The sequence below is a fragment of the Dama dama genome, chromosome 24, assembly GCF_033118175.1.
Source record: "Dama dama isolate Ldn47 chromosome 24, ASM3311817v1, whole genome shotgun sequence".
In the NCBI taxonomy this organism is placed as follows: domain Eukaryota; kingdom Metazoa; phylum Chordata; class Mammalia; order Artiodactyla; family Cervidae; genus Dama; species Dama dama.
This window is the reverse complement of record NC_083704.1, coordinates 56,073,751-56,100,776: the sequence shown is the minus strand read 5'-3', so window position 1 is coordinate 56,100,776 and position 27,026 is coordinate 56,073,751. Positions and strand designations below refer to the sequence as shown.

General features: G+C 52.5%; 2 protein-coding genes across 16 annotated transcripts in view; one reads left to right on the top strand and one right to left on the bottom strand.

Moving 5' to 3' along the window:
• DHX30 (DExH-box helicase 30) overlaps window positions 1–5,837 on the top strand; it is a 28,410-nt gene extending 22,573 nt beyond the window's left edge. For all 9 annotated transcript variants that reach the window (XM_061128715.1, XM_061128719.1, XM_061128720.1 and 6 more), the window contains 13 exons: window positions 1,438–1,590; window positions 1,868–2,704; window positions 2,927–3,002; window positions 3,089–3,193; window positions 3,456–3,631; window positions 3,831–4,037; window positions 4,120–4,201; window positions 4,272–4,465; window positions 4,587–4,746; window positions 4,849–5,006; window positions 5,099–5,202; window positions 5,280–5,419; window positions 5,511–5,837. In XM_061128715.1, coding sequence (XP_060984698.1) covers window positions 1,438–1,590; window positions 1,868–2,704; window positions 2,927–3,002; window positions 3,089–3,193; window positions 3,456–3,631; window positions 3,831–4,037; window positions 4,120–4,201; window positions 4,272–4,465; window positions 4,587–4,746; window positions 4,849–5,006; window positions 5,099–5,202; window positions 5,280–5,419; window positions 5,511–5,764 — 2,646 coding nt within the window. In that variant the 3' untranslated portion in view covers window positions 5,765–5,837. The remainder of the gene's footprint in view (window positions 1–1,437; window positions 1,591–1,867; window positions 2,705–2,926; window positions 3,003–3,088; window positions 3,194–3,455; window positions 3,632–3,830; window positions 4,038–4,119; window positions 4,202–4,271; window positions 4,466–4,586; window positions 4,747–4,848; window positions 5,007–5,098; window positions 5,203–5,279; window positions 5,420–5,510) is intronic.
• A 2,465-nt stretch (window positions 5,838–8,302) lies between these two features.
• Window positions 8,303–27,026, bottom strand: part of MAP4 (microtubule associated protein 4) — a 150,242-nt gene continuing 131,518 nt past the window's right edge. For 3 of the 7 annotated variants that reach the window (XM_061128708.1, XM_061128709.1, XM_061128705.1), the window contains 11 exons: window positions 24,526–24,632; window positions 23,533–23,748; window positions 20,320–20,503; window positions 19,729–19,788; window positions 19,320–19,609; window positions 17,803–17,916; window positions 15,865–15,957; window positions 12,387–12,468; window positions 10,755–10,867; window positions 8,753–8,942; window positions 8,303–8,628 (listed from right to left, as the gene is read on the bottom strand). In XM_061128708.1, the coding sequence (XP_060984691.1) occupies window positions 8,621–8,628; window positions 8,753–8,942; window positions 10,755–10,867; window positions 12,387–12,468; window positions 15,865–15,957; window positions 17,803–17,916; window positions 19,320–19,609; window positions 19,729–19,788; window positions 20,320–20,503; window positions 23,533–23,748; window positions 24,526–24,632 (1,457 nt within the window). In that variant the 3' untranslated portion in view covers window positions 8,303–8,620. Of the gene's footprint in view, window positions 8,629–8,729; window positions 8,943–10,754; window positions 10,868–12,386; window positions 12,469–15,864; window positions 15,958–17,802; window positions 17,917–19,319; window positions 19,610–19,728; window positions 19,789–20,319; window positions 20,504–23,532; window positions 23,749–24,525; window positions 24,633–27,026 lie in introns of those variants that run through there. The other 4 variants (XM_061128710.1, XM_061128706.1, XM_061128707.1 and 1 more) reach the window with 4 other exon arrangements.

Below are 27,026 nucleotides of genomic sequence, written 5' to 3'. Positions count from 1 at the left end.
TGTTGGGGGCCAGGCTTGGTATCTAGAAAGATCTTGGTAACTTGGGCTTTGTAGCCAACACGAACAATGTGACTTCACGTGGGATGCAGACTGAGGGGACCAACAATCAGGCAAAGGCAATATGGCTTACAGCACGCAGTCGTTTTGAAGCGGCTTTGGAAATTAGATGATTCCCCAGTCGTGGGTGTCATTGAACCCAGTGGAGGTCTGGTTTGCAGACTAAGAGGAAAGACACCGTGTTTTACTCCAAATGGACAGAAACCTTTGGTGCACGTTTGGCTCTGGGAACTGAACATCATATACGACTAACGGGGAGAGATAGCGAGATCCTGGAGAATTGAAGAGGGATGGGGTTGGGTAAGTGGTGGGAGGCAGTGGCTGTGTTGTTACCTGTGACTCAAGAGGACAGAAGTAGGGCTAACTGGGAGGACTTTGAGGAAGTCTGTATTTTAATCCGACAAAAACAGTGATGAGAAGATGACCCAAGCATGGTAGACACTTGTCTCAGGAAGGAGCAAGCTTCCCAGGGGCAGCCGTGTTCTACAAGCACCTGGATGCCTGCAGGCAGAAACTGCAGACAAATCCTCAGTCTTGGGAAAGGACAGGGGCCTCTCCTGCAGCAGGGTGGCCCTGTGGGCACCTCTTTTGTTCCTGGGACTCGGAGGCTAGAGGAAGGTGATTGGTCCCTGCAGGGGTAGACTTCCTTAGAAGTGGTGCAGAATCTGGACATGACAGAGTATGAGAGAAATGGCTGGCTTTCCAATGTGTTGAAATGCTTTGTCTTACCTCTGGGGGGGAGGTCTTGGGTATACGTGGAAATAAAACAAGAGTTTCTCTTTCAGTGGCTTATTTTACCAAGTTGTGTAAGTAGATACTTACAGGAATTTCCACGTACATTTGTATGATGAACTGGGTATCATGCAGGGGTAGGAGGTCGTGTGGCAGTTGAACTTGAAAGGTTGGTGGGGGGGATCGGGGTTGTGGCTTTGGTGCGCAGAGAAAGCGGAGGAGCTTGCAGGCTGTGTTATGGGGTTGTTAAGGGCCTGGCCCACCTGGCCCAGAGGTCTGTGTTGGGAATTCATGGAGGTGAGACTGGGCTGTTGTTGGGGGGCCCCTGCCACTCAGGGAGAGGTTTCTCAGGGGCACGGACCTGGTCAGCTGGGGGCTCTGATTAATATTCAGATACATCAGGTCTTAAACTTTCCTTGAATGTTTTTAACTTTTTTTGGTGGAGACTTAACATTTTCCTGGTTCCTAATTTCTCCCTCCTGCACCATGTCAGTCCAAACTGAAAAATCTCTTAGAAAAGAGGTTGCTCTGGGAGGGGACAAAAAAAAAAAAAGGTTGCTTTGCAGGACTTCTCTGGAGCTGCCGAGCAGGTCTGAGCCAGTTCTGGGAAGTGGGCCCTAGACCGAGCCATCCGTGTCCCCTCTACAGAGCCTGGGACTGGTGGACCGGAACAACGAGCCGCTCACCCACGCCATGTATAACTTGGCCTCCTTGCGAGAGCTGGGTGAGACCCAGCGCCGGCCGTGTACCATCCAGGTGCCTGAGCCCATCCTCCGCAAGATCGAGACTTTCCTGAACCACGTAAGAGAATCCCCATGTTCCCCCTCACCTGCCCATAGCCTTCACCTGAAGTAGGCGACAGTGACCCCCTGCTTCCCCACTGGGGTGGCCTGGGAGCACCCTGGCCCTGAGCCATCCAGTCTTGCCCACAAATGGTCCCGGGGTAGTCAGGGACTGAGTCCTGCTCGGCGGCTTGGACCACAGCCTCTGGTCAAGGTGTGACTCGTGGAGGGACTGGCTGTGGATAAAGGAGCAAGTATTCCGCTTCATCATTTCATCTGCCTCTCCTGTCCCCCAGTACCCCGTCGAGAGTTCGTGGATCTCCTCAGAGCTCCGGCTGCAGGGTGAAGACATCCTGCCCTTGGGCAAGGACTCGGGGCCCCTGAGTGACCCCATCACAGGCAAGCCCTACGTGCCGCTGTCAGAAGCAGAGGAGCTGCGTCTGAGCCAGAGCCTGTTGGAGCTGTGGCGGCGGCGAGGGCCGGTCTGGCAGGAGGCACCCCAGCTCCCAGTGGACCCTCATCGGGACACCATCCTCAATGCCATTGAGCAGCACCCAGTGGTGGTCATTGCTGGGGACACGGGCTGTGGGAAGACCACGCGCATCCCCCAGCTACTGCTGGAGCGCTACGTGACCGAGGGCCGCGGTGCACGCTGCAACGTGATCATCACCCAGCCACGCCGCATCTCGGCTGTGTCTGTGGCCCAGCGGGTCAGCCACGAACTGGGCCCTTCCCTGCGTCGGAACGTGGGCTTCCAGGTGCGGTTGGAAAGCAAGCCTCCGGCCCGAGGAGGGGCCCTGCTGTTCTGCACGGTGGGCATCCTGCTGCGGAAGCTGCAGAGCAACCCCAGCCTGGAGGGCGTGAGCCACGTGGTTGTGGACGAGGTGCACGAGCGGGACGTGAACACAGACTTCCTGCTGATCCTGCTCAAGGGCCTGCAGCGGCTCAACCCGGCTCTGCGCCTGGTGCTCATGAGCGCCACCGGCGACAACGAGCGCTTCTCCCGCTACTTTGGCGGCTGCCCTGTCATCAAGGTCCCCGGCTTCATGTACCCCGTCAAGGAGCACTACCTGGAGGACATCCTGGCCAAGCTGGGCAAGCACCAGTACCCGCACCGGCACCGGCACCACGAGGTGAGGGGTGCGCCCGCCCCGCCCCGCCGAGGCGCCTGGCCTGTCCTCCCGGATCCCCTCCTTCCCTGCTAGAAATGGCCAGGACCGGGCCTGCCTGACAAGGGTGTGGTGAGGGTTGGAGGTGAGGTGTCACGTGCCTTGGCCTCACCAAGTCACGGTGGCCGTGTCCTGTGCACGACCCCTGGCCCCGGGACTGTGACTGGCCTCTCTTCCCCACCGCAGTCTGAGGACGAATGCGCTCTCGATTTGGACCTCGTGACTGACCTGGTTCTGCACATCGATGCCCGTGGGGAACCAGGTGGGTGCTTTCTTCTGTCCCCCAGGCCCACCCTGCCCTCCGTCTCCCAGGAGCCACTGGCTCATGCCTGCAGGGCCTCTTTACAGGTGGGATCCTCTGCTTCCTGCCGGGGTGGCAGGAGATCAAAGGAGTCCAGCAACGCCTCCAGGAGGCCTTGGGCATTCACGAGAGCAAGTACCTCATCCTGCCAGGTGAGAGCATGTGGGCGAGGATGGTGGCCCCGACACCAGGTCTGCCCTCTGTCCCAGGGACTGACTCGCCTTGGGCTCAGGGTCTTGGATTTGTCACCAGGCCACACTACTTTTTACCGGGTTGGTGACCTCTACTGGGTATATTACTAATCTGGACTTCAGTTTCATCAAGATAGGGTCCAAATTCTTGCCTCCCCTCTTACGGGGAGGCTTTGACGGAGGTGGTGCGTGCCCATGACCAGTGTGTTCTCGCTGCCCCCAGTGCACTCCAACATCCCGATGATGGACCAGAAGGCCATATTCCAGCAGCCTCCCATCGGGGTACGCAAGATCGTCTTGGCCACCAACATTGCTGAGACCTCCATCACGATCAATGACATCGTGCACGTGGTGGACAGCGGTCTGCACAAGGAGGAGCGCTATGACCTGAAGACCAAGGTGGCGCCCCTCCCGTGGCCTGGCCACGGCCCGGTCCACCCCGGGCCCGTGTGTGTCTGGGAAAGGCTGCACTCGTGGGGTCTCTGTCCCTCTTGCGGGAGGGCCATTGAGGGGTCGAGTTGGATGAAGGCCACGCCTGGGGGAGCATGGAGGAAGACCTCTGGGGTGTGTGTGGCTGCTCACAGGCCCCCTTCTCCAGGTTTCCTGCCTGGAGACCGTGTGGGTGTCACGAGCCAATGTGATCCAGCGCCGGGGTCGGGCGGGCCGCTGCCAGTCTGGCTTTGCCTACCACCTCTTCCCGCGGAGCCGGCTGGAGAAGATGGCCCCTTTCCAAGTGCCAGAGATCCTGCGTACTCCCCTGGAGAACTTGGTGCTGCAGGCCAAGATCCACATGCCAGAGAAGACGGTGCGGCAGGGGTGGGTGGGGGGCCTGGGAGCGCGCAGATGGGGTGCAGGCTGACGGAGGCTCTGCCTCGTTCACGCTGTAGGCGGTGGAGTTCCTCTCCAAGGCTGTAGACAGTCCAAACATCAAGGCGGTGGACGAGGCCGTGATCCTGCTCCAGGAGATTGGTGAGTGGGGCACGGCTGGGCCAGGCTGCCGAGTGGCTCTCAAGGGCGGGACTGACCGCTGAGCTTGCAGGGGTTCTGGACCAGCGGGAGTACCTGACCACCCTGGGGCAGCGCCTGGCCCACATCTCCACTGACCCGCGGCTGGCCAAGGCCATCGTGCTGGCTGCCATCTTCCGTTGCCTGCACCCGCTGTTAGTGGTCGTCTCCTGCCTCACCCGAGACCCCTTCAGCAGCAGCCTGCAGAACCGGGCGGAGGTGGACAAGGTCAGACCCGGTGCCTGCGCGCGGCCCTCTCTCTCCCTTCTGGCCCTCCACTGCCTTCTGTCCCGAGGTGGCCTCCCCTCTGGTCCCTGCCCTGTGACCCCGGCACCCCTCCCCCCACCAGGTGAAGGCACTGTTGAGCCACGACAGTGGTAGTGACCATCTGGCCTTCGTGCGGGCTGTGTCTGGCTGGGAGGAGGTGCTGCGCTGGCAGGATCGCAGCTCCCGTGAGAACTACTTGGAGGAAAACTTGCTCTACGCACCCAGCCTGCGCTTCATCCACGGTCAGCGGGCCCCACACTGCCCTGAGTCCTCTGCCCCTCCCACTTGCACTGGGCTAGTGCGGTGAGCAGAGCCCTAGGTTCACCCCGATTTTGCCTCCCCAGGACTCATCAAGCAGTTCTCAGAGAACATTTACGAGGCCTTCTTGGTTGGGAAGCCCTCGGACTGCACCCTGGCCTCTGCCCAGTGCAACGAGTACAGTGAGGAGGAGGAGCTGGTGAAGGGGGTGCTGATGGCGGGTCTCTACCCCAACCTCATCCAGGTGCTGTCTCGGGGCGGGGCACCAGGCCTTGGTCTCTCTTCCCATCTCGGCTCCTTGCTCAACCCACCCACCTTTCCCCTTCATCCCTGCAGGTGAGGCAGGGCAAGGTGACCCGGCAGGGCAAGTTCAAGCCCAACAGTGTCACGTACAGGACCAAATCCGGCAACATCTTGCTGCACAAGTCGACCATTAACAGGTGGGGATCCCCGTCAGGTGGAGCCGGGCAGCGGGGGTGGCTCAGGAGGGGGCCTCACCCAGCCGTTTGTTCCCCAGGGAGGCCACCCGGCTACGGAGCCGATGGCTGACATATTTCATGGCTGTCAAGTCCAACGGCAGCGTCTTCGTCCGGGACTCCTCCCAGGTGCACCCACTAGCCGTGCTGCTGCTGACCGACGGGGACGTGCACGTCCGCGGTGGGTACCTGCACCCCGCTCCGCACCTCTGGCTGCCCTGCCTCCGTGGGCCGGGCCTCACCTGGGCTCCCGCGCCTTTCCCTTCCCCCAGATGACGGGCGCCGGGCCACCATCTCCCTGAGTGACAGCGACCTGCTGCGGCTGGAGGGCGACTCGCGCACCGTGCGGCTGCTGCGGGAGCTGCGCCGGGCCCTGGGCCGCATGGTGGAGCGGAGCCTGCGCAGCGAGCTGGCCGCACTGCCGCCCTGCGTGCAGGAGCAGCACGGGCAGCTGCTCGCCCTGCTGGCGGAGCTGCTGCGCGGGCCCTGCGGCAGCTTTGACGTGCGCAAGACGGCTGACGACTGAGCCCCGTCTCTGCTGGGGCCATGTACAGAATGAAAATGTTTATTTAAAATAAAGTTCTATTTATCCCTTGTGAGCATCGCTATCCGAGGGGCTCCTCTCTCAGGGAGGACCTCAGCGCCCTGGGCTGGGGACCACACTCCCCAAACCAAGAGAAGAATGAAGGCTCGAAGGGAGAGGCCCAAAGTCTTAGAAGAAGGGGCTTAAAACCCACACCTCAGGAGCCTGGACCAGCCTAGTCTCTGCACTGTCCTTAGAGGTGTGGCAGGGCCCACCATGTGCATCCTCATTCAGTCTGGCTGTCTCCTCCCAGCTCAGGCGGGTGGGGGAGGGGACATTTCCATAAGCAGCCAAGGCTCACTCAGACCTTAACCCTCGGTCACAGCCCCAGGTTCACAGATGAGGTGCTGAGGTGAAGAACTCGTGGCACACACCAGTCCCTCCCTTGATGCAAAGGGACAGCGAGGGGGGTGGATCGGGACAGGGAGGGGTAGAAACCAGGATGTACAAAAGACAGGGCCTGTATGTTTGGGACAGAAGAGATTTATTTACTCTGGAAATCGTTACAACAGAATCACAGATTGACACGGGGAACGGCTGAGCCATAAGCAATGGGGAAGCACAGAAACGTCCCCGCCCCGATGGTGGCAGAGCAGAGCAGGCAGGGCCCCTGGGCCCACCTGTCGGGGCAGCCTTCTCAGCTGCTCCAGCTGGTGGGATCTGTCAGGGCAAGTGTGACCAGACCACCCTTCAGAATACTGACCACTCCAGTGCCCCCTCGAGGGCCCTCCACTGGGGTCACCTCTCCCACCCCTGCTTTTGGCCAAAGGAGTAAGGAGACCCAGAGCTTGTCGTCCACTTCAGCAGACATGGGTGCAGGTACCTTGGAGCCCAGCGCTGTCACCCCACCTCCCACTGTGTCCTCCCAGCTCCCTCACCCCTTTCTGCAGACAAAACACGGACACCCTGATGTCCCTCGTGCTGTTGAAGCACCCTGGATGGCCTCTGGCTCCGGAAGTGCTTTTTCCACAAGATCCCTACAATCTCTACCCCTGGCAGTGCTTGGGGAGCTGGGGATGTGGTGTCAAACCTCCCTGGAGAAAATGCTAACCTCAGAAACAGGGAGAACCTTCCCAGCCCAGACATCCTCCCACTACACGGACATCAAACCTGAATGAAGCTTAGTTCGGGAGCACCCCCCCCCCCCCCTTCTCAGCACCAGGGGACACCTGAAGAGGAGGTGGGAGTGTGAGGGGCCAAGTCTGCACTGCAGAAAACACTTCAGAGGAGAAGGCTTGGAGACTCCCAGGCCATTTCACTACAAACTGTTACGTTTTAATCCTTTATTAGAAACCATGCAAACTTTAATACAAAAAATACAAGTGCAATAAGAATCTTCATGTCAATATAATCCCCAGGGCTAATCATTGCAGCCATCCCAAGACCAGGCCTAACTGGGACACGCTTCCTCAGGCTAGGCTCGCCTTGCCTCTCCTCTCTCCCCTCTCCAGTCAGGCTACAAGGGAGCCTGGATGGCCCATCGCGTGTCCTTATTTCTAAATCTCCAGCCTTGATTCCCCCTATCCACGAGTGACGGACACATCGGGCGCCCCAGCAGCGTCCCAGGCTGCAGGCTTGGAGGAATTTGACCTCCATGGCCCTCTCCAGTCCCAACCTTATGTCTTCCACCAGATCCCAGGGAATGAGACAAACAGATGCCAAAACCAGCCTCTTGGTTAGAAAAGAAAAGCAGCATACACACAAAATGCCAGAACCACCAGTCCACACTGACCAGCCCCTAGCGGTCCCTGCCTGCTCTCCAGCCCACAGCCCCCACACCACGCCTGCCCTGCCCACACCATCTCTGGGGCTGGGGCCCCGAGCTGCCCAGCCAGGGCAGCTCCCGACGCCTGACCTCCTGGCTGGAGGCTTCAGGATCCCCCCTCCCTGTTTCCTTTAACACCTACTGAGGACTTTCATTTAGACATGGCTTCAACCTGCAAAACTACTCCACTGGTTTTTAGGTTATTAAAAAAGAAAAGATACAGTGTGACAGCAGCTAGGCAGGTATGGGGAGGAGCGGAGACAGGCAATGCTGCCTCTGACTAACTCGGGGAGGGCAGCAAGCGGCGCCTGGTGCCACCTGGACGGTGGGCACCATCGTAGGGTCAGAGGAAGAGGCAGTGGCTTAGCAGGCGCCAGGGGGTGCAGTTAACCGCAGCCATCACGTGGATGTCCGCTTCCACTCTTCCCTCCAGATGGACCAGTGAGGAGGGAGGGTATGTCAGTTTCTCTTGGGTTTGGTCCAAAAAACCCAAACAAATGAAGAGGATGCTGGGATCCAGCTCGCCCCTACACCCCAGGTCTCAGAAGATCCTAAAATTATTCTTCCCCACCCCATTTTCCACCCAACCCTCTTCGTGGAGCAGTGGCGCGAAGTGGTGAGCGAAGTGGTGAGGATGCGAGCCAAGCAGGGAGCTGGGCCTCAGGCGGGAAGTGAAAGGAACGTGGGTGTTGGGGGGAACTGCTGCTGCCCTGGGCAAGCGAGGGAGGGAGGGAGGGAGGGAGGGAGGAAAGGGAGTGCCTAGAGGGCTGCCCAGGGCCCGAGCCACAGACTGGGGGGGTGGCCTGGGGCGGGGAGCTAGGGGCCCGGCTGCCTGAGCTGGGGCCGCCAGGGAAGTGAGGGCGGGCGGGAGACAATGTCGGCCCCGTGATCGGTGCGGGCCCTGGCGTTTGCTCGGAACGTCAGCCTGTAGGTCTCAATCTGCAGTGACACGGGAGGGAGGAAGGAAGGGAGAGGGTGACAGGGGAGACAAAAGGGGGGACACGGGGACGGAAGACGAGACCAGAATGTCATCATTAGATGCCTGGAAAATAAAAGGTTGCTTCGTTAAAATTCAGGCCACTCTCCAGTCAGAAAACAAAGGAGTTTCAATTTGCAGCCAGTGGCAGGGCCCCTGGCTGGCCCTCAGGCCAAGCCCAGCCACTTACTTGTCTCCTGGATCTGGCTGTCCAAGGTCTGGGCCTCCCTTTGGTCACCACCCCCTGCCAGGGTGGTGTGGCCACTGAGGCCACTGGCTGAAGTGGGGGCGCCAGCTTCAGGCGCTGCCTCAGGGATGGCCAGCTCCTCCCCAGCAGGGGGGCCCGGACACGGAGGGGCCTCGCTGCCACCGCCCTCAGTCTACAAATGAAACAGTGGGGAGACAGTGCAGGGTCAGTCGGGGAGGGAGTGGGATGGTGATGGCGGTGGGTTTCACACTCTGCCCCCACCCGCACTGCCTCTACGGCCTAACGTACGTCACATGTGGGAGTCAAGCTCAGGTGCTCCCCACCCCAGCCCGCCAGGCCAAATCCTGGTTTGAATGGCCCAGTGCTGGGCAAGAACCCAGGGCTGGGCTCTGGGGCAGGAAGGGGGTGCAGCCTGGCTAGGGACGCACCTCACAAAGCCTGACATGACAGCCCGGCTACTTAACATGGCTGATGCCAGATCAAAACAACTATGACAGCAGGTTGTTAGCAAAAAAACCCAAGGGAAAAAAAAAAAAAAACCCAAGGAATGATCTCAAGTTGTAGGTCCGGACTTGGCTAGGGAACTCTGGGAGCTGGACGCATTTCTGTGGGGTGCAAGCTGCCACCTCGGACCTGAGGGACCCCACAGACTCCCTGCCTGGCTAATCACTGTTTACTCATCCTTGACACAGGCCTGTTCTGCGCTGGGCACCCCTTCAGGGCCTGGGACAAAGAGGAGCCGGGAAGGTGTCCAAGAGGTATGATGAGCGAAGACTACAGGGGCCAGGAGAACTTTAGGGTAGAGTAAGGACTGTGGGGACCGTGGACACCCAATGTGAGTCAAGAGCACAAGATGGAGGGTTTTGGGGGCGCAGTGGGGGCCCAGGGCACTGGGTGAGCTGGTACGCCTGTGCCACAAATGCCCAGAGGTGACAATGGAAGTCTCCAGGGTGGTCCTTACTTAGAACAGTGAAAGATATGGCCTCTGTGCTAGAAAAATAGTTCCAGAAGTGGTTAAAAGAAAAAAAAAGGGAGATGCTGTGAATAAAGAAAGGACTGGTGGTCAGAAAGGCCCAGGAGTGAGCCCTGGTCTGTACGTGCTTGTCAAGTGGCTGGGACCACACTGAAGTTAGCGTCCCAGGGAGGCTGACTAGAGAATGGCCCCTCATGAGGTGTGGAGCATGACCTGAGAGTCTGTGATAGAGTCAGGGCCCCTAGTGGTCAAGGGAGCCAGTGGGGGCTTGAACTGGAGCATAGAGGGCGACCGGGACAAAGCTGGGATGGAGCTTGCGAGGGGTGGTCAGACCCAGGAGGAAGGCCCACAGCGCCGCTCACATCCCCGCTTCCTCACCCATCTCCCGAGGCACCTGCAGCCACCCTCAGGCTTGGAAGCCTTCAAGACGTTGCCCCCATGTGCCCCCTACCTGATGACATGGAACATGGACAGAATCTCTGGCAGACAAAGGGTCTCACAGTACTGTGGAAGGAGGGGAAGGGAAGAGAGGGAGGGAAGGCAGGAGAGGCCCAACCAGCGCAGGAAGCCGAGCACTCTCCAGGGCCTGGCAGCACAGGCCTGAGGAGGTCGCCATCCGTTCGCAGGCCCGGAAGGAAGCCTGACAGGGAGCGCCGCGCTGCCCTCTCACGAGGTGCTGCGAGAATAGCACTCCAGAGCCCTGGCCTCCCTGGGGCCTGCACACCAGCCGTTCCTCTGAGAACTGCCGGGATGGGCTCAGAGAGGCGGCCCGTGGCTCTCAGGAGAAGGCTCTGCCTCCAGCTGGACAGGTCAGAGCGGACCGGGCTGGGGCCTCTTCACCTCTCCTGCTTCACTCAGGATGGATGACTGACGATGGGAACAGTAATGGAGTGGGTGAAACATGACTCCTGAAGTGACTGAGGGGCGGTGACAGGCACCCATCTGCTGGGACCAGACTCCAGCTCCACAAGCCCACCCCGCACCTGCAGCCCGTCAGGACCCAAGCACTACCTTCACGGCGCCTCCTGCAGGCAGGTGGCCCACGTTATCGAGGGATCCCACCTTTGCCTGAGCCTTTTCTTTGAAGTTCAGCTTCTGACTTTCGATCTTGACATCTCCTCCACCTGGAACCAAAAAGAAATGGGTCATTATGGGTGGCAGAAAAATACCCCTACAAGCAGAGCCAGGAGGCTGGCCAAAGACTGGGCTGTGCCCAGGAGAGAAACAGGAAAAACGTGATCTGCTCCTGGTGGTCCTGAGGACACGGGTGGAGGCACAGTGAACACCTCTGTCATAACAGGGCTCCTTTTCTCCAGGTCAGGCTGAGCCAATTTCGCCACGTAGCCAGAGAGAAGGAAAGCTACCCTACCACCACCGTGCACTGCCTGCAGCCCCAGGAGAGCCTCAAAAGGAGCCAAAATGCATGCCTGCCTCGGGGTCACTTGGAGGAGTGATACCTTCCTCTAACTGACAGCGGTACAGGAGTCCAGCCCGCTTTCAGCCTCATGGACACCCTGCTGGTCACGGTCAGGACCCTGGAATCCTGATTTTCTAGCTGCCAGCACAGATACTGGGGAAGACAAGTGACCAGCAAGACAGGATGGGCGTATGGTCTGGGTGAACAGTTTAACCAAATCTGTTCCGAAAAGAAGGGAAGGTGAGAGGTGGAAGCAGAGGGAAGGCATTCTGTACATGGGCAACATTCACAGAACATTCGCAGCTCAGCCAGAGTGCGGCCATGGTAGCAAGGGCCAGAGAGCTCTCACAGCCAGCCAGACCCTCAGCTGGGCTTTTCCCTGAGGCTGCTTCACTCTCCCATCTCCTCTCTGCTCATGTCACCTAGCTTCCCACCCAATTCTCCAGGTATCCTACCCACTGGACTTCTAGCCCATTGCAAAACCTGGACCTCAAGTCACTTAGTGTCACTAGGGAAGAAGTTATCTCAGAAGTTCAGTGGATTTTCCAGATAGAATGGAAAAATGAAGGTAAGCTGTCAGCCAGTGTGCCTGCTACTGCAGATACAGCCCTGCCCCACATCTGCTGCAGACTCTGGACCAGGACACACAAGACTCTTAGGGTACAGGCAGAACGCAGGCCCTGCCCAGACAACACGCCAGCTGCCAGAGATTTCTGCAGGGGCGCCAGGCCTGTGCTGCTGGAAGGAAAGTCTGGACTGCTGTGGCAGCAAGATCCAAGCCCGTGAGCCGAGGCAGCATTGCTGAATAGCTCCCTGTCCCCGCAGGAGCTGGTGGTTGATGCTTCACTGCTCAGAAATATTCTCTGCTCCTGCATCTGACAGGCAAGGCCTGGCCAGCATTTTCTAAAGCTCCTTCAGCACCAGCTCCTGAACATGTGTCAGGGAGGCCGAGAAGGGTGTCAGCTGGTAAGCACCTCTACCATACGCCTAGGTCAACAGTGCTGTGTACACAGGAGAGCCTCAAGACTCTGCCCGTGCAAATGGCAGTCCTTACAAACTGTTCCTCCTCCAATGAAGAGGTTAGTGCCCAGAAAGCCCCTCTCTGACAGGGGCTGAGGCCTATGTTGTTTCTACTGCTGTGCCCTGGGCGTGGGTGGCTCTAGGAGTCTTAATAAAAAGGACAGAGGCACAGGGGTGAAACCTGGGATGAGGGAGGCACCACTCACCAGGCTTGTGCTTGATGTTAGCCTTGGACCCACACTTGGAGGAGACCTTAGAGATGTCTACCTTCTTGTTCTGAATCTGAACCTGAGGAGAAAAACATACACACAAAAACGATTCACTCAGAGAGAGGGTGTACTGTCAGGTTCAAACCCAAGCTCTCTTTATGGTCTCCAAAGTCCAGCTCAGAGGCTACCTTTTCCAAAGACTTCCCTGTGTCTCCCCTCGCTCCATCTCCTCTTCATACTGTCTCCTGCAGGGACATCGGCTCTACACTAATTGCTTCATGTGCTCAATCATTTACAGAGTACCTACTACCATCAAAACGGCAGCCTCAGCTTCGGCTCTGTCTTTCCAACAGTGCTACAATCATGCCTCCACAGGAGTGTGGGGAAGTGCACTTTTCCCAGTCACAGGTCTGGCAGATGCTAAAGCAGGCCACCTCGTGTCCTCAGCAACTGTGGCAGGCTCATCCTGCACCACACCCGAGATGACCTGTGAGGGGGCAACCGAGGTCACTCGCCACGGCCAGGCTCTTGCCAGGATGTGGAGCCCACACAACTCTTGACCGTGTTCCAAATGAGAAGCCTAGTCCTCAGTGAAAGAACAGCTGATGAGGGGAAGTTTCCCTTTATAGATGCAGTCCAGCCAATAAATGAAGAAGGGATGGGAGAATTCCAGTTTCACCACAGTGCACCTTTGCTGAACTCAGGGTTTTGGGCAAGAACAGCCACCAGCATCAGGAAGAGAGAGATGAGAAGAGTGAGACATTATGTACGTCCTAACAGAAACACCACCACTGCCTATGAATGTCCTGCAAAAATGTGGGGGTAAAAAAAAAGAACCAAGCCTGAATTAATCTGAAGAAAAATGTGGGACTAATGAATATGTTAAGTGAAACCATGGGGATATCCTCAGTAGAACCCAAATTCTAGGACAAACCATTCAGTTTTACTCATGAAAAGTGTTACCATGAAAAAGAAAAATGAACAAGGAACTTGTAAGCGGGAGACACCTAAGATTACAAGGGGGCAAATCAATCAACCACAGCTTATGGACCTTACTTGCATCCTGATAAAGAAACTTGTTTAACATGTTATGGGGTTTTATATTATACATATGTATATCAGAGTTCTTGTCTGTTATAGTTATAAATTGGGATATTTGCAGGTAAAAGATATAACTAGAACTGGCTTCAGAATAATGGAGGTAAGCATATATAGATAAGACTGGCCACAAAAATAATAAATGCTGGGTAAAAAAGGACATCCAATTCACTTAATCATTTTTTCTTTTTTTCTAATTTTGTGTATGTTTGAAAATGTCTATCATTAAAAGTTTCAAAAAGCTTCATTGCTTCTCACTAACTTAAAAGCCACTGAGATGAGGAGCCACGTGCTGCTGTTTCTCATGCTGGCCCCACGGCCCGACCCAGGGATGCCCAGTGGCCTACACAAGCCCCTCCACGACCACCCGGCATCGGCGCACTCCCTCCTGTCGCCTGCCCACGCAATCCGCCCCTGGGGCAGCAGAGGTGTCAATACTGCTGGTGAACTGACCCTGCCAAGCAGTCTCAGAAACCACTGACACACACCCCCTCCTCACGAGGGTGAAAGGGAACTAAACTGTTGCAAAATTTACACTTTGATCATCCACAGAAGTAGCTGTGATGTTCTCGCCTGATGGCCTTTTGGTTCTCAAAAAGGGGCATGTACGTGGGGGTGTGTGTGGAGCCAACCAGAATCTTGCTCCAAGCCACTCATCTGTGCGGTAACCCCAGAATTTCTGGGCAGAAAGAGGGCTTTGGCACGTCAGGGTTAGATACATATGGCTGGTGGCCACCCTTCTACCATGCAGGTATGATCATGGTGGCTTTACGGAGGGGCTGATGGAAGGCACAACAGTAACTTAGTCTAGGCTGTTTACTCTCATCTTCCCACCTGGAAACATTGCCACAGGCAGTTTCCTGAAGCTCTGCTGTTTAAGGAAGCATCCTAAAATGAAATACTTGAAAAAAGTACATTCCAAAAAAAAAAAAAAAAGTACATTCCATGGCCAAAAAAAATCCTATTTGAAGTCATGTGCAGGCAGTGTGGGAAGACCATAGTAGGTGAGAGATAAACGAGGACTATTTTCAGAGCTCTGACATATACCACACACAACATATACAAACACATTTCTATTTCACACACACATACACACACACACAACCCAGTCCCCGCACTGTTCACATTCTGTTTTTTGCATCTAGCCCAAAAGCCTGAGAGGAAAAGCTAGAGCCAGTGCCTACTGGGCCCCTCACAGGCTGGATCTTTATCACCTTAACCAGGTGCTGCCTTTATGCTTTACCTATCTCAATCTTCCCACATCAGGATGGCCAGTGTCTGGCCAACTTCCAAGTTAGCCCAGCACCGTCCACCTGAGTGCCAAACCACGCCAGGAAGAGTCAGTGGTGGGGAGATGCCCAGGAAGGACATGAAGCAAGGGGAGTCATGTGGGGAAAAAACAGGTGCTCTGTTTGCACCTTCACAGAACTGTGGGGTGGGGGCCTCTGTAACCCATGGGCAGGATGGCATGACCACTGAGACGGCGGAGGATGGAGCCTAAAAATGAAGAGGGTAAGCAGAATGGGACTTAATTCAGGTCAGGGCAGCAAGGAGAAGGAACTGAATGAACAAGGGAGACCAGGACAGGGCAGCTCTCTCCTCTGGGAGTGGGAGAGAAGAAGGGGAGAGGCGGTGAGGGCAGCGTCCCGCCTGCTGCGGTCTGTCACAGGGAAATAGCATCTCCACATGCTAGATGACCATGGTGGTCAGCACAGTCTCCCCCAGGACCGCCCTCTGAGCTCTAGATATGTGCGTCCCCAACAGAGATCTTAAGGGTGGCACAGAGTAGCAGCATGATGGACAGGATGTCTGATGGGACAGGGAAGGAGAAAAAATAAAAGGAAACTGGAGGAGAAAGGGGTCGAAAAGGGCAATAGTGAGGGAAGGAGAGCAGAAAGAAGGGAGTGAGAAGGAGGCAGAGAGACAGGAGGAGAAAGAGCAAGAGGGAAAAAGAGGGCAGAGTCATGAAAATGGAGGGAAGACCCAGGAGATGGGGAGGGCCTGGTCACCAACTCCCTGCTCTAGAGCAGCTAGGACTCAAGGACGGGCTCGGGAGGAATCCTGACATCCGTCTCCAGGTCAGAACCACCGCATCCCTGGGGCGGACCTGAGACAGACGATGGGCCAGCTGCTGACTGCATCCCTCAGACCAGGTCTCTGACAGCAAGGCCTCCCACCCACAGGGGCGAAAAGATGCCAAGTGGATGTCACCCAGCTGCCCTGGGGCTCACCAGGGACACCCAGTCTGAACTCATGTGAGCATCAGGGTGTCCCCCGAATCCATTCACCGACAGTGGGGGGTGGGGGTGGCCCTCTCCCCAGTGCGCCCCATGGGGGGTTTGGCCTCAGACACCAGTGGCCCCGAGCGCATACTTACATTACCACCTCCAGGGACATGCTTAATATTGTCCTTGGAACCACACTTGGACTGAATATGGCTGTAGCTCACTTTTTTGGAGACTATCTGGACCTGGAGTGTTAGAGAACAGAAAAAAAAAAAAACAACACAAAGGGAGAGGGCTGGTTAGAACTGACACGGGGCAGGCAGTGAGTACACACGTGACCATGACGAGTGGCAGGTGGTGCTGTTAAAAGCCTACCTCCAGCAGAAGAGCTGTGGAAAAGCACAGGGCAAGGGACGGGAAGGAGCAGGAAAGAGTGAAAACATGAATGAACAACACAAGGACAGTAGATGTCACCAGATGCTACACGGACATCCTCACCGCTTCTGGGGCCAGCTGCTGTTCCCAGGGTCCAGACTGCAGTGGCCTCGATCCCCATCCACCACAGCCTACCCACATCTGTTCTCTCCTCGAGGCTCCTCTCTGCAAGAGTCCTGCTCATCTGGACCCATCCACACCCAAGGCGGCACTTCCCTGAAATCTAGGGCCTGGAATCGCTGCACAAAGACCTGCTCTGGGAAAGCAAAGGCTGCACGGCGAAGCCTGGGGCAGCTGGCTCACATCAGATCTGATGCTGAGAGGAAGGACAGCAGAGGCCGCTGGACCTGTGATGCAGAGCCCTGGGCACCAGGGGGCGCCACCACAGCCACTGCTACACTACCACGAGGAGCTAAAGAAAAGATGGTGCAATTGCGGTTAAGCTCTGGTCATTTTTGATGCCAGGGTAAAATCTCTTCCACAGTCCTCGAGATGCCCAACTTCCTGTGTCCTGTGAATTCCACGTGCAAAGAGACCAGGTTCTCGGCAGGGCTGCAGTGAGGCACATGCAGAGGGCACCCGCCCACTGTGCTGTGCACGAACAGCTCCACTTGAACAGAGTAACACGAAGGCCCAGGCTCCAAGGTCTGGGACAAAGAACTCTTTTTGAGGCTTCTCAAGAAGGAACAGTTGCCAACTTCCTTCTTTTCCTTCCTTAGAGCCCATCCCAAGTGATGCAGCCCCCAAACTGAAGAGTTCTCCACAAAGTAGAGAAATCTACCCTGAGAAACTCCAACTGTCTTGCCTTCTTAACAACATCAGTGACAAAACCACCTTCCTAATGAACCAGGTCTGAACCAGAGGCCTATACAGGACCTCTGGAAGGCCCCAGGAGCCATGGCGCGGCCTGCCCCGCCTGCCAACCACACAGAGTCCTTGGCCGGAACCCTCCCATCCTGGTCCCTCAGGGCTGGAGCTCAGGCTTCTCTGGCAGCCCCCGACCACCGATCTGCCACAGAGAAGGGCAGAAGGTTCCCAGGGCAAGAGGAGGGTCCTGGCTCCAGGGTGTGGAGCCAAGAGGAAAGAATCTAGCACCTCCACTCACCTCTGCTGTCCACATAATGCTGCAATCCCTATGCCGAGTGTGTTTTCTACTGGGAAATGGGAATGAGCATCCTAACTTTCAGTTCAGAGGTCCTTGGGGAACCAGGACAAATGAAGCTATTTTTACACCCACCGGTGTGGAGAGGGGCCTTCAGTTGAAATTGAAGCACAGGGCTCTGGGGTTCCTGGTGCTGGAAGGTTACCAGTACCATGTCTTACTGAGGAAGAAGGTGGATGCTATGGGCACAACAGGTAGGTTTCAGATCAAGGTCAGTGTGAAGGACGTGACTGAAAGTCTTTGCATCCATTTTATCCGCCTGAATAAATATCCCCTAAAGGGCTAAGAGGCGCCCAGCTCTGTTATAACTTTCAGGTTATTAGAGAAAATTTTCTGATGCCTGAGTCATCAAACACAGAGGAGGGAACATGGGGAGGAGTAGAAACTAGTTAGGGATAGGAAAAAGGTGCAAAAGAAGGGAAAGTGACTCAGGCTGGAAGAAACAATTGATTGTCTTTTACCTTCAACAGGTAAAAGTCTAAATAAAACTCACTTTCCCCGTAGGCGGTTTCTGTGCATTGCCAATTGGGCCGGCTGCTTTAGTGACTGCGTTAGGTTCAGGCTTTCGAGCTGGAGCAGCTGCCTCTGTTTTTTTCTCTACTTTGGCCTGGATGGAGATAAAGGGAGGGCAAATTTCAAACCAAGAGGATAACAGCCCAAATGCCATGAAGGGAAGAAGACTGAGGGGACTCGAATCCAGGCCAGGCCACCATGCAGAAGCAGGTCACCCTTGCTCCTAGAAAGAAAACAACCATTTGCCAGGGCAGACCAAGCTGGAGGGAGAGGGGTTGCAAACCAGTCTTGAGATACAAGGAAGAGATCGAGACACCATTCGTGGAGAAGAGGCAGGAAGAAGGGATAATGTGAGTGTGCACCGGGGTTTTCAAATCACAGTCCACCCCCCACGTTCTCATACGCTCCAAGCAAGCTGCCATGGTCACAGGAAGCCAGCGTTGATGACGGGAAGTGTCACACCCTCAGGTATGTTAGAATAGAAAATACTTTCGTCACCAGACTGAGTTATTCAACTCCCCACCAAGGCCTGTAGCAAGTTTTGCACCATGGACACATAAGAAGAGCACAGAAGTGGGGAAACGCCATCGACACACAGCGGAACACCTGGCTGGGCTGCCCAATGCCGGAGCGACACTCTCTTGGCAAAAGCAACCCCTAGGCCCTCATCCCAGTTTTCCATAAACGTCTTCCAACAGTACCAGGATTCTCTCTCATTTTGGACCCCCTTCAATTTTTTCAGCAGCTCTGGATTGAAGCAATTTAAATGTCCTACTCTGAGCAGGGGGAGGTGGTGGCAGTGGTTTAAGCGCTAGAGAATGATGCAGGAGATGAGGAGGTTACTGCTCCAGAAACTGAGCCTGGACTGTTGCCACCACCTTTGCACACACAGAAGCCCCATGGTTGCTAATAGTTAAGTAATTCTGGGGTGGATGCACTCAGAAAGTCCTTCAAGTGAAGAGCTTGGTTCTCCACTGTGACACTCTACCGCAGTCCTTTTGTTTAGGAAAGCCAGGGATAGAAGCAAGTCACCCTGGCCACAAGAGGACACTAGTCCTCATCCAGACAGACTGTTCAGCCAAGACACAGCTCAGGGAACAAAGAGGCAGTCCATCTTCTGCCTAGCCTGAGCAAGGAGAAGGAACAGAATGGACCAGGCTCCTGCCCAATATCTCTCACCTATGCAAGGCTCAGAGGCATCCTCTGTTTTGTAAATAAAGCAGAACCCTTTGCCTCCAAACAAAAATGTAAGCCCAAACCCCAATATGCAGACTAGGCGAGGAGAAGAGAAAGCCAGAGCTAAGCCCACTTGCATCCTGCTGCTGGGAGGTGGAGCCCAGGCTGAAACTCCCTGACACTGAACCCGCTGCCCTGACTGTCCCCTGCATGGTGGGCCCCTTGGGCTGATGCAAGGACACGCCTGGGAACAGTGCTTAGATGTGGCAGAGGATGAAGCAGGGGCCAGCATGCTGGGGACCCCAAGCTCCCTGGACTCACCCGGCCTCCTCCAGGCTGGTGCTTGATGTTTTCGGTGGAGCCGACCTTGGAGCGGACATTCTTCAGATCAGGGGCAGAAGCATTGGTAGCCACGCGGCCCAGCCTCGGGGCAGAGGAGCTGGGCTTGGCTGCTGTGGGCTTCTTGTCCGCGGGAGGAGTCCCCGAGGGCCGGGGAGGCGTGGCTGTGGGCTTGGCTCGGCTGGGAGCCCCTGCTGGGGGTGCTGTCCCAGGGACAGTGGTGCTCTTCTTCACAGAACTGGTGGTGGTGCTCTTGGGGCGACTCAAGTCAGCTGCTCAGGGAGGAACAAGAGATAACAAGTGCTCAGGGGAGAAAGCAAAAGGGAGCCTTAAAGCCAAGGAAGACATGGGGTTTAAATCTGGATTCCACAACGTGGGGGATGGGTCTTACCTGGTGCAGACTTTGTACCCATCTTCTTGATCTCTGCAGGTTTCCCCTCAGTCTTGACTGCTGCACCAATATACACTTTTTAATATCATGTTTAAACAAGATGATCCACTGAATGGTTCATCCTAAACTGAGATTCATGCATTCGTTCAACAATGACTGAATCGTTTGAGTCAGGGGCTGTGTTAGGCTCTGGGAACAGACTAGTAAATGACACAGTCAAGTAGAGACACCCCTAGATGGAGTGTCCAAGGCCAGGCACTTAGTCATTTCTATGGTCTTGACAATGCTTCCACATGGCCTTTCTTTAAACAACCTATTTCTTATTATGAAAGACCATGAACACAAAGTGCTGGGTACTGTGGAATTATTGAGAAAGGAACAGTAAATTCTACCTGGGAATTCATGAGAGTTCCCTTCACTCAGGATTCTTCTGGATACACATAGCTGCTAACCTCACATGGAGATCGAGGCTCCACTTTTCAATGGGCCCATGAAGAACTGGGTCACAAGTCCTTCTTCTATCTACACAGCTGTCTGGAGCTGTCTGGGGTAAAGCCACTGGTTCCCATGGGAGGGACATTTAGTACTCACCAGTGGGCCTCTTGGGCAAGGGTGTGGAGAGGTTCCTACTGCTTGACCCAGGTGAAGCAAGAGTCGCAGCTGCTGGGGCTTTGGGAACAGCCTGGGTGCTCTTGGAGCCAGGTTTGACAGCCGGGGCAGAGACTGGCTTGGATGGAGAGACCCGCTTCTCAGCAATCTTCGCCTCTGCAACAGGCTGTCAAAAGTGGGAAAGTGGGAATAAGAGCGGTAGGTCAGCAACAACCCCAGGAAGTCATACCAAGGGATGGTTCCATATAAGCAGATGTCAGAAAACAAGAGAACAATGGGCTTGGCAGCTACTAATAGGAAATATGTGGCTCTAGGATCAAAGTCCTCCAGACAACATGGGAAATGGCCATGTAGGGTGCCTTGTGATCGGGATCAGGAAACAGGGAGTCAAACCACCTCAGTCCAACCTGAACCAGTGAGGATGAGCAGCCCTAGAAATACACCACACTGCAAACCATGTCTGCCTCATGATCCACTGCATTAAATACTGATGCATTTAATGTAGTAATACTCGACCAGAGAGTAAATGAAATTATAAAAAATGACAAATGTTTAGTCCAATCCAGCTTCTGTGGGCTAAGACGCACCCAGTGAATTCTGAACAGGATGGGGCAGCAGATGGAGACGGCATTGGCCAAACCAATCGGGTCAGAAGCCTAAGCTTCAGCCTCAGGCAGCCCCTTGACTCACGTGTGCTCTTGGGCAAATCACTGAGCCTTTCTGGGCTTGATCCCCTCTTCTGCACAAAGAAGGGCAGAACAGAGGATCACTAAGGATCAGCTCCATTAGGGACTGGAGGATGAGAATTCTTTAAGACCATGGGGACAAACGGGAAGGGGCAGGTGGATGTGGGCCTGACAAGCAGAGGGCAAGAGGAGGCTGATGCCAGAGCTCTGACTGATTGCAAAAGGGAAAAGCCCCTCAGGCGTAGACACAGGCGTGTGGGTCACTCCAGTCCTCTTCCACGGAGGCTGGGCACACTATCACTACCAAGAAAGGGAAGGAATCAGCACAGTCTGGTGTCTGCAGGAACAGAAGATGAACAGACCTACCGTGTTACTCAAGAGAGTAAGCCAAGCCAAAGACATAGTGGATCTGTCTCTTATGCTCCAAGAGAAATGGCCATACAGAGGGCAAGATGTGGGCAGAGACAAGGACATAGCTTAAATGAAAAATCAGCTAAGGAGGTTCTTAGAAATTAAGGGTTGGCATTGATTTAGATCTAACCCTAATGACCATGGCTACAAATGAAGGGCCCAAGCATCATGTAAAGAACCTAAGGTTGGAATCAGGGACATAGTCTACCTACCAGCTCTGTCTAGAAAAAGTCATGGGTTCTGCGGAGGGGCACTCCTGCTCTATCTGCTCTAAGATGTTAAGGACTAAACCAGGAGCTCTCTGGCAGCTCTTTTCAGTTTTCAATACAGTCAGTCAGAATAATTGAGTAGGGTCTTATATTTTGCTAGTAACAGTAACAATGATAAAATACTTTAGAAAAAGGTTACAAGGGATAGAAATCTCTGAAAGACATGACATTCTTCAGGTTGCTTTTGGCCTCAACGAGCTGCAGAACGGGCCTGCTCTCATAGTTGGAGTTACTCCTGATTTTTCAACTTTTATTTTCTCCTCTGTCAGACTGACAGATCTGAATAGTTTTATCCCGTTTGTTTCTGTAAATCTTTCTACCAAAATAAGGAAACAACTAGATTTCATTCGGCTTTAGTTTCTATCCATCTCTCAAAATATCTAAATATCTATATCTTATCTAAAAGATAAACAGGACTGTTGATAGAGGCCCTGAGCACAAGCACTGGAGTTAGACCTAAGTGCAAACACAGGTTCCGCTGCTGACTAGCTCTGGTCCCCAGGAAGGTTATTTAAGTTATGAAATGAGAATGCTAATATCCATTATCACGGGTTTCTGAGAGAATTAAAGGAGTTAATATCTATAAAGAAATCTGTACAGTATGCTCCATTTTTGTTATTGTTACAGAGTGAATTTCACCAGACAGTACCCCTTCCTTCCCATGGCCTTCTGTCTCCCTCAGGATTTGCTGCTAAGAAAGTGTCAGGGTGAAGCTGACACCATGGCTCCAGCCACCCTCCCTCTGGCCCCTTATTCAAATAAATTGTTTTCTAAACATCAGGAAAAGCATTCAACTTGGTAAATAAGGATCAGAAAGTGTTCCGAGATTTTCTCATTCCTAGTCTAATACTAGGATTTCTCAGTTTCTTGGCTGCGGTTTCAACCTAGCCTACGATTCTTAGGTTCTACCAGTTTTATGTACTAGATTAAATTAAAACACTAACATTTTAATATGGTAAGCTCCTCCCCAACATGAATTTGAAGAGTAACATCAGGCTGACCTAAAGGCCATTCTCAAAGAAAACAAGATGTTAAGAAAGGGCAGCCACAGATTCCACCCACCCTCTCTTCCCATACCAATCCTGTGAAGCTAATGCTGTTCTGAACTGCCCAGTTTCTAAGCAGTAATGTGTGGGTGACCTGGAAAACTGAAAAACTTCAGAAAGAGCCCAGGAAGAAGCCTAATGCCAGACACAAGTAAGTTATCACATGATGCTGGAATCTGCTGAGATAAGCTGGAAGAGTTAATCATCATCAGCTAATGGAGGAAATTCACTTCTGCAGGATGATTAAGAAGAAAGACAAAGAACTGAATCTGATTGAGAATCTGATGTCAGAATTATACCAAAAATGAGTATGTGATTGGCATGAGGAGTAGGGGAAACTGGTTAACAAGTATTGAAATAGATGAAGAGTAAGGAGGAGCTGAGAGAAAGGAGGAGTGGAAGCAGAGGCAATATTGCCTCCAACCAGGGCAGAGAAAGGCACAAAATGAAAAAGATGGTGGGGACTTCCCTGGTGGTCCAATGGTTAAGACCCTGCACTTCCAGTGCAAAATAAGCAGGTTTGACCTCTGGTCAGGAAACTAAGATCCCATAGGATGTGCAGTGGCCAAAAAAGGTTTAAAAAAAAAAAAAATGTAGAAAAGGCCTTCAAATGTCATGGCTGCATCATGGGCGCCCAAAGTGATCTGAGTTAACCTTTTCCCATTTCCCTTTCCTCTCCCTAGCCCCCCAGCCTATTTCCATGTCTGGAAGCAACAGCGTCTAACTATCCGATGGTTGGAGGGGAGAACTTTTCCCTGGCACAGTGCTCAGGTGGCTACTTACCTTGGGCTTCGCGTCTTTTGAAGGTAAGGTGGAAGGCCTGGCAGTGGCAGCAGCAGGGCGTTTGGGTGGGGCAGCTGGTACTGAGCCTGAAGCAAGGCTCATGGGTTTTTTATTCGACCCACCAAAGGTGGTGGGAGCTGTCTGCTTAGGGAGAGAAGTGGGCTGTGTTTTGGCTTTCGATGTTGAAGTCTTTGCAGGTTGAGTGGTGGCCAAAGGCTTTAAGTTGATTTGTTTTTGTTTTTTTTAAAGGGCAACATCAAACACACAGACAAGAATAAAAACAAATTTTAAAAAAGTATAAATTGCACAATTCAAAGTAAAACTATAAGCAATGAGGAAAGATGCAACTGAAAATTAGCATTCCTTTCTTCTGAGCTCAGTAAATAGTGGAAAGATACCAGGATGAGCATAAGGAAAACTGGAAATTGTTTCTTAATGACAATGTCACAAATTCCAGTAGTTGAACATCTCAAGATTTAAATTCAGTAATAACTTTAAACAATTAACTAACTTTTGAAGGCTGCAATAATTCTGTGAAGAAATGAACCAGTAGGTGATTAAGCTATTTACTATCTGTAACTCTGTGATGTAATACCAACCACACTAAAATGAGCATTTGTACTTTAGAATAAGTGTCTGGAGCTATATTACATCTTAAAAATCTGTGCTCCTTTTTCATGAAGAGAGACTTCAGAATGGAATTCTGAATAATTCTGTAATTCCCTTTATTGGTGTTGTTAAAGGAAGCAGAAATATCTACCGAATATTCAAGATAATAGGGTCAAAAGCAGAGATTTGAGGGTTTAAGTTAGGCCACCATGATAAAATGGGAATATAAAATATTTTCTAAGCATGTTCGAACTTGAAGAAGGAGAACACATTATTAGCTCAGAAAAAAGAAATTTCAACTTGCATAATCCAAACAATAATAGCAGAAGGTAGTTTTTAAAAAAATTACGGCAGTAGAAGACAACCCACCATCCTTGCACTTACCTTTGTTTTCTTCTCTGGGCTTGGTGGAAGCTCCTTGTTTGGAGGGGCGGTGATGTCATTTCCAGATACGCTTCCAGCAGGTTGTCCTTCTTCTGGTTTGGCTATTCCTAAACGGGGGAAAGTGATGCTAAACAAACGTTTTTCACACCCATTGCGAAGACGCAAGTCTTTGCAGTGACACACCACTAACTAGCACTTCATCCTGAGAAAATCCACAGAGCTGTGCTGCTCAAAGTGGACAAGACTCCCCAGTTTCCCTCATTGTGACGAAGGACAGTTTTAGGTTCCAGCCTGTCCCTGTGGAGAAGCAACCTAACTAGGATTTGCACAAATGATCAATGGAAGGAAACGGCCCTTGAAGTTTGGTTTCCCTTCCCTGGAGACTGGCAAAGGCGTTCTGTCACCCTACCACTAACTCCCAGAGCAACAGGGGACAAAAACCATTTCTACTGGAGTTTATCTCTTGGAATAAAGGGTGCTGAGAGATGGGATAAGAGCCAGATGATCATCCAATGTTCTCCCCTTACTTCCTTTCCCTGCAAAGCACCACTTTATGGAGGATGTGAGATGAACCTGATCTGGTTCTAGTGGTGACCCAGATTTCCAACAAGGCCGAGGAGACCCAGGCAATCAGATCCAGGGCCAGAAATAAAGTGTATGGACTAAGGCTATGCCCAGCAGCACCACTGTGGGGAGGTGACTCCAGATTTCAATAGGCTACACCAGAAAGCACTGAAATGCCATGAAACTTGTAACTTGGGCGTAGGGAGACCGTTCTAACTAACACAAACTCTAGATGCCACAAAAGATAAGTTGGAGTATAGAAAAATAAAAAGGCTCAACATGTCCCAAACAACAAGAAGAGTCAAAGGCAAATGATAAACAGCAAAAAAGTATTAAACCTCACATCAAATACACAGAGCTTATTATGTTTATTCCTACAGATCAGTAACTGCTATAAAGGCCAACAACCTACTAAAAAATGGCCAAAAGAATAAGAACACAATTTACAGAAAAAGAAATACAAATCACTTTTGAAAATATGAAAAGATATCCAATCTTTAAGAGAAATGAGATGTCATTTCTAACCTAACATTTGTTAAAAGTCCTAAAATTTGAATGTAGCTGCTAGAGAGAATACGAGGACATATATCGCTGGCAAGTGTGTGAGGCGTACAACTCATATGCAGGGCAATCTAGCTGTGCCTCTGAAAATTCCAAGTGTAGATAAATTCTAATTCAGAAGTACGATTTCTGGACATTTATCTTAGAGATATATTCACATACCTGCCAAATAGCAAATTTGCAAGCTCTTTCCCCAGATCATTATTTCTAAAGGCAAAGTAATAAAACCACCTAGAATTCTGTTAACTGAAAACTGGTCAAAGTATATGGCAGAAATATCAATGTAACCTCTGAATCTGAAACTGATTCAGAATCTGAATCTGATTGATAGGGAACAATCTCTTCTAAGCAAAAAGAAAAGCAAAGCACATAATTGTAGGTATAACATGAGACAATACACTTCTATTGCAAATATACTTGTACATGCATTTTATTTATTTATTTATTTTCATGCATTTTAAAAGTCTTTGGAAGGATCATGATGAAACAAAACAATGGTGATTTAATTCTGGGATGGGGCGGGGGTTGGGGCACAAAACTAGAGAGGCTATATATTTATATTGAAACTTTTTACTCTGAAGTACAGATTCACAGGAAGTTACAAAGAAATGTACAGGGAGGTTCTATGCACCATTCACCTGGTTTCCCCCAAAGACATCCTGTGTAACTACAGTACACTATCCAAACTGGGAAGCTGATACTGGTGCAATCTACAGAGCTGCTCAGATCTGTCCAGTTCTACATGCACTCATTTGTCTGTGTGTGTGTGCATGTAAACAGTTCTGTGCAACTTTATCACATGTGCAGCTTTACGTAACCACTACTAAGAATCAAAACGGATTAATTGTTCCACCACCACAGAGCTCCCTCATGTTACCCTTTTTATTTTTTTAATAGCCACCCCACCCAGCTTTCCCTTTCCAATCCCTTAATCTCTGGAAGCTACTCATCTGCTGGCCATCTCTAAAATATTATTTCAAGAATATTACATAAGTGGAATCATACAGCGCACTACTTTTCATACCTGGCCTCTTTCACTCTGCACAGGGCTTCTGAGCTGCATCCATGTTGGACATGATAAGTCCATGGTATGGCTGTACCACAGTTTAGCCCTTTGTCTACTGTAGGACATTTTGGTTGTTTCTGGCTCTTCGCTATTTAGGAATTTTATTACAGGATTTTGAATAAAATAGTTTCTTTGTTACTATACAGAAATGCAGTGTAGTTTCTTACATGTTCATAGTGTAACCTGTGACCTGTGACCTTGGTAAACTAATTAGGTCTAGGGGTGCTGTTTCCCGGCAGGGATAGAGGAGGGGTTCCCTGCACGTATGGGTGGATTAGGCCTGCAGTGCTGCCTGATGACCTCTGCTGAC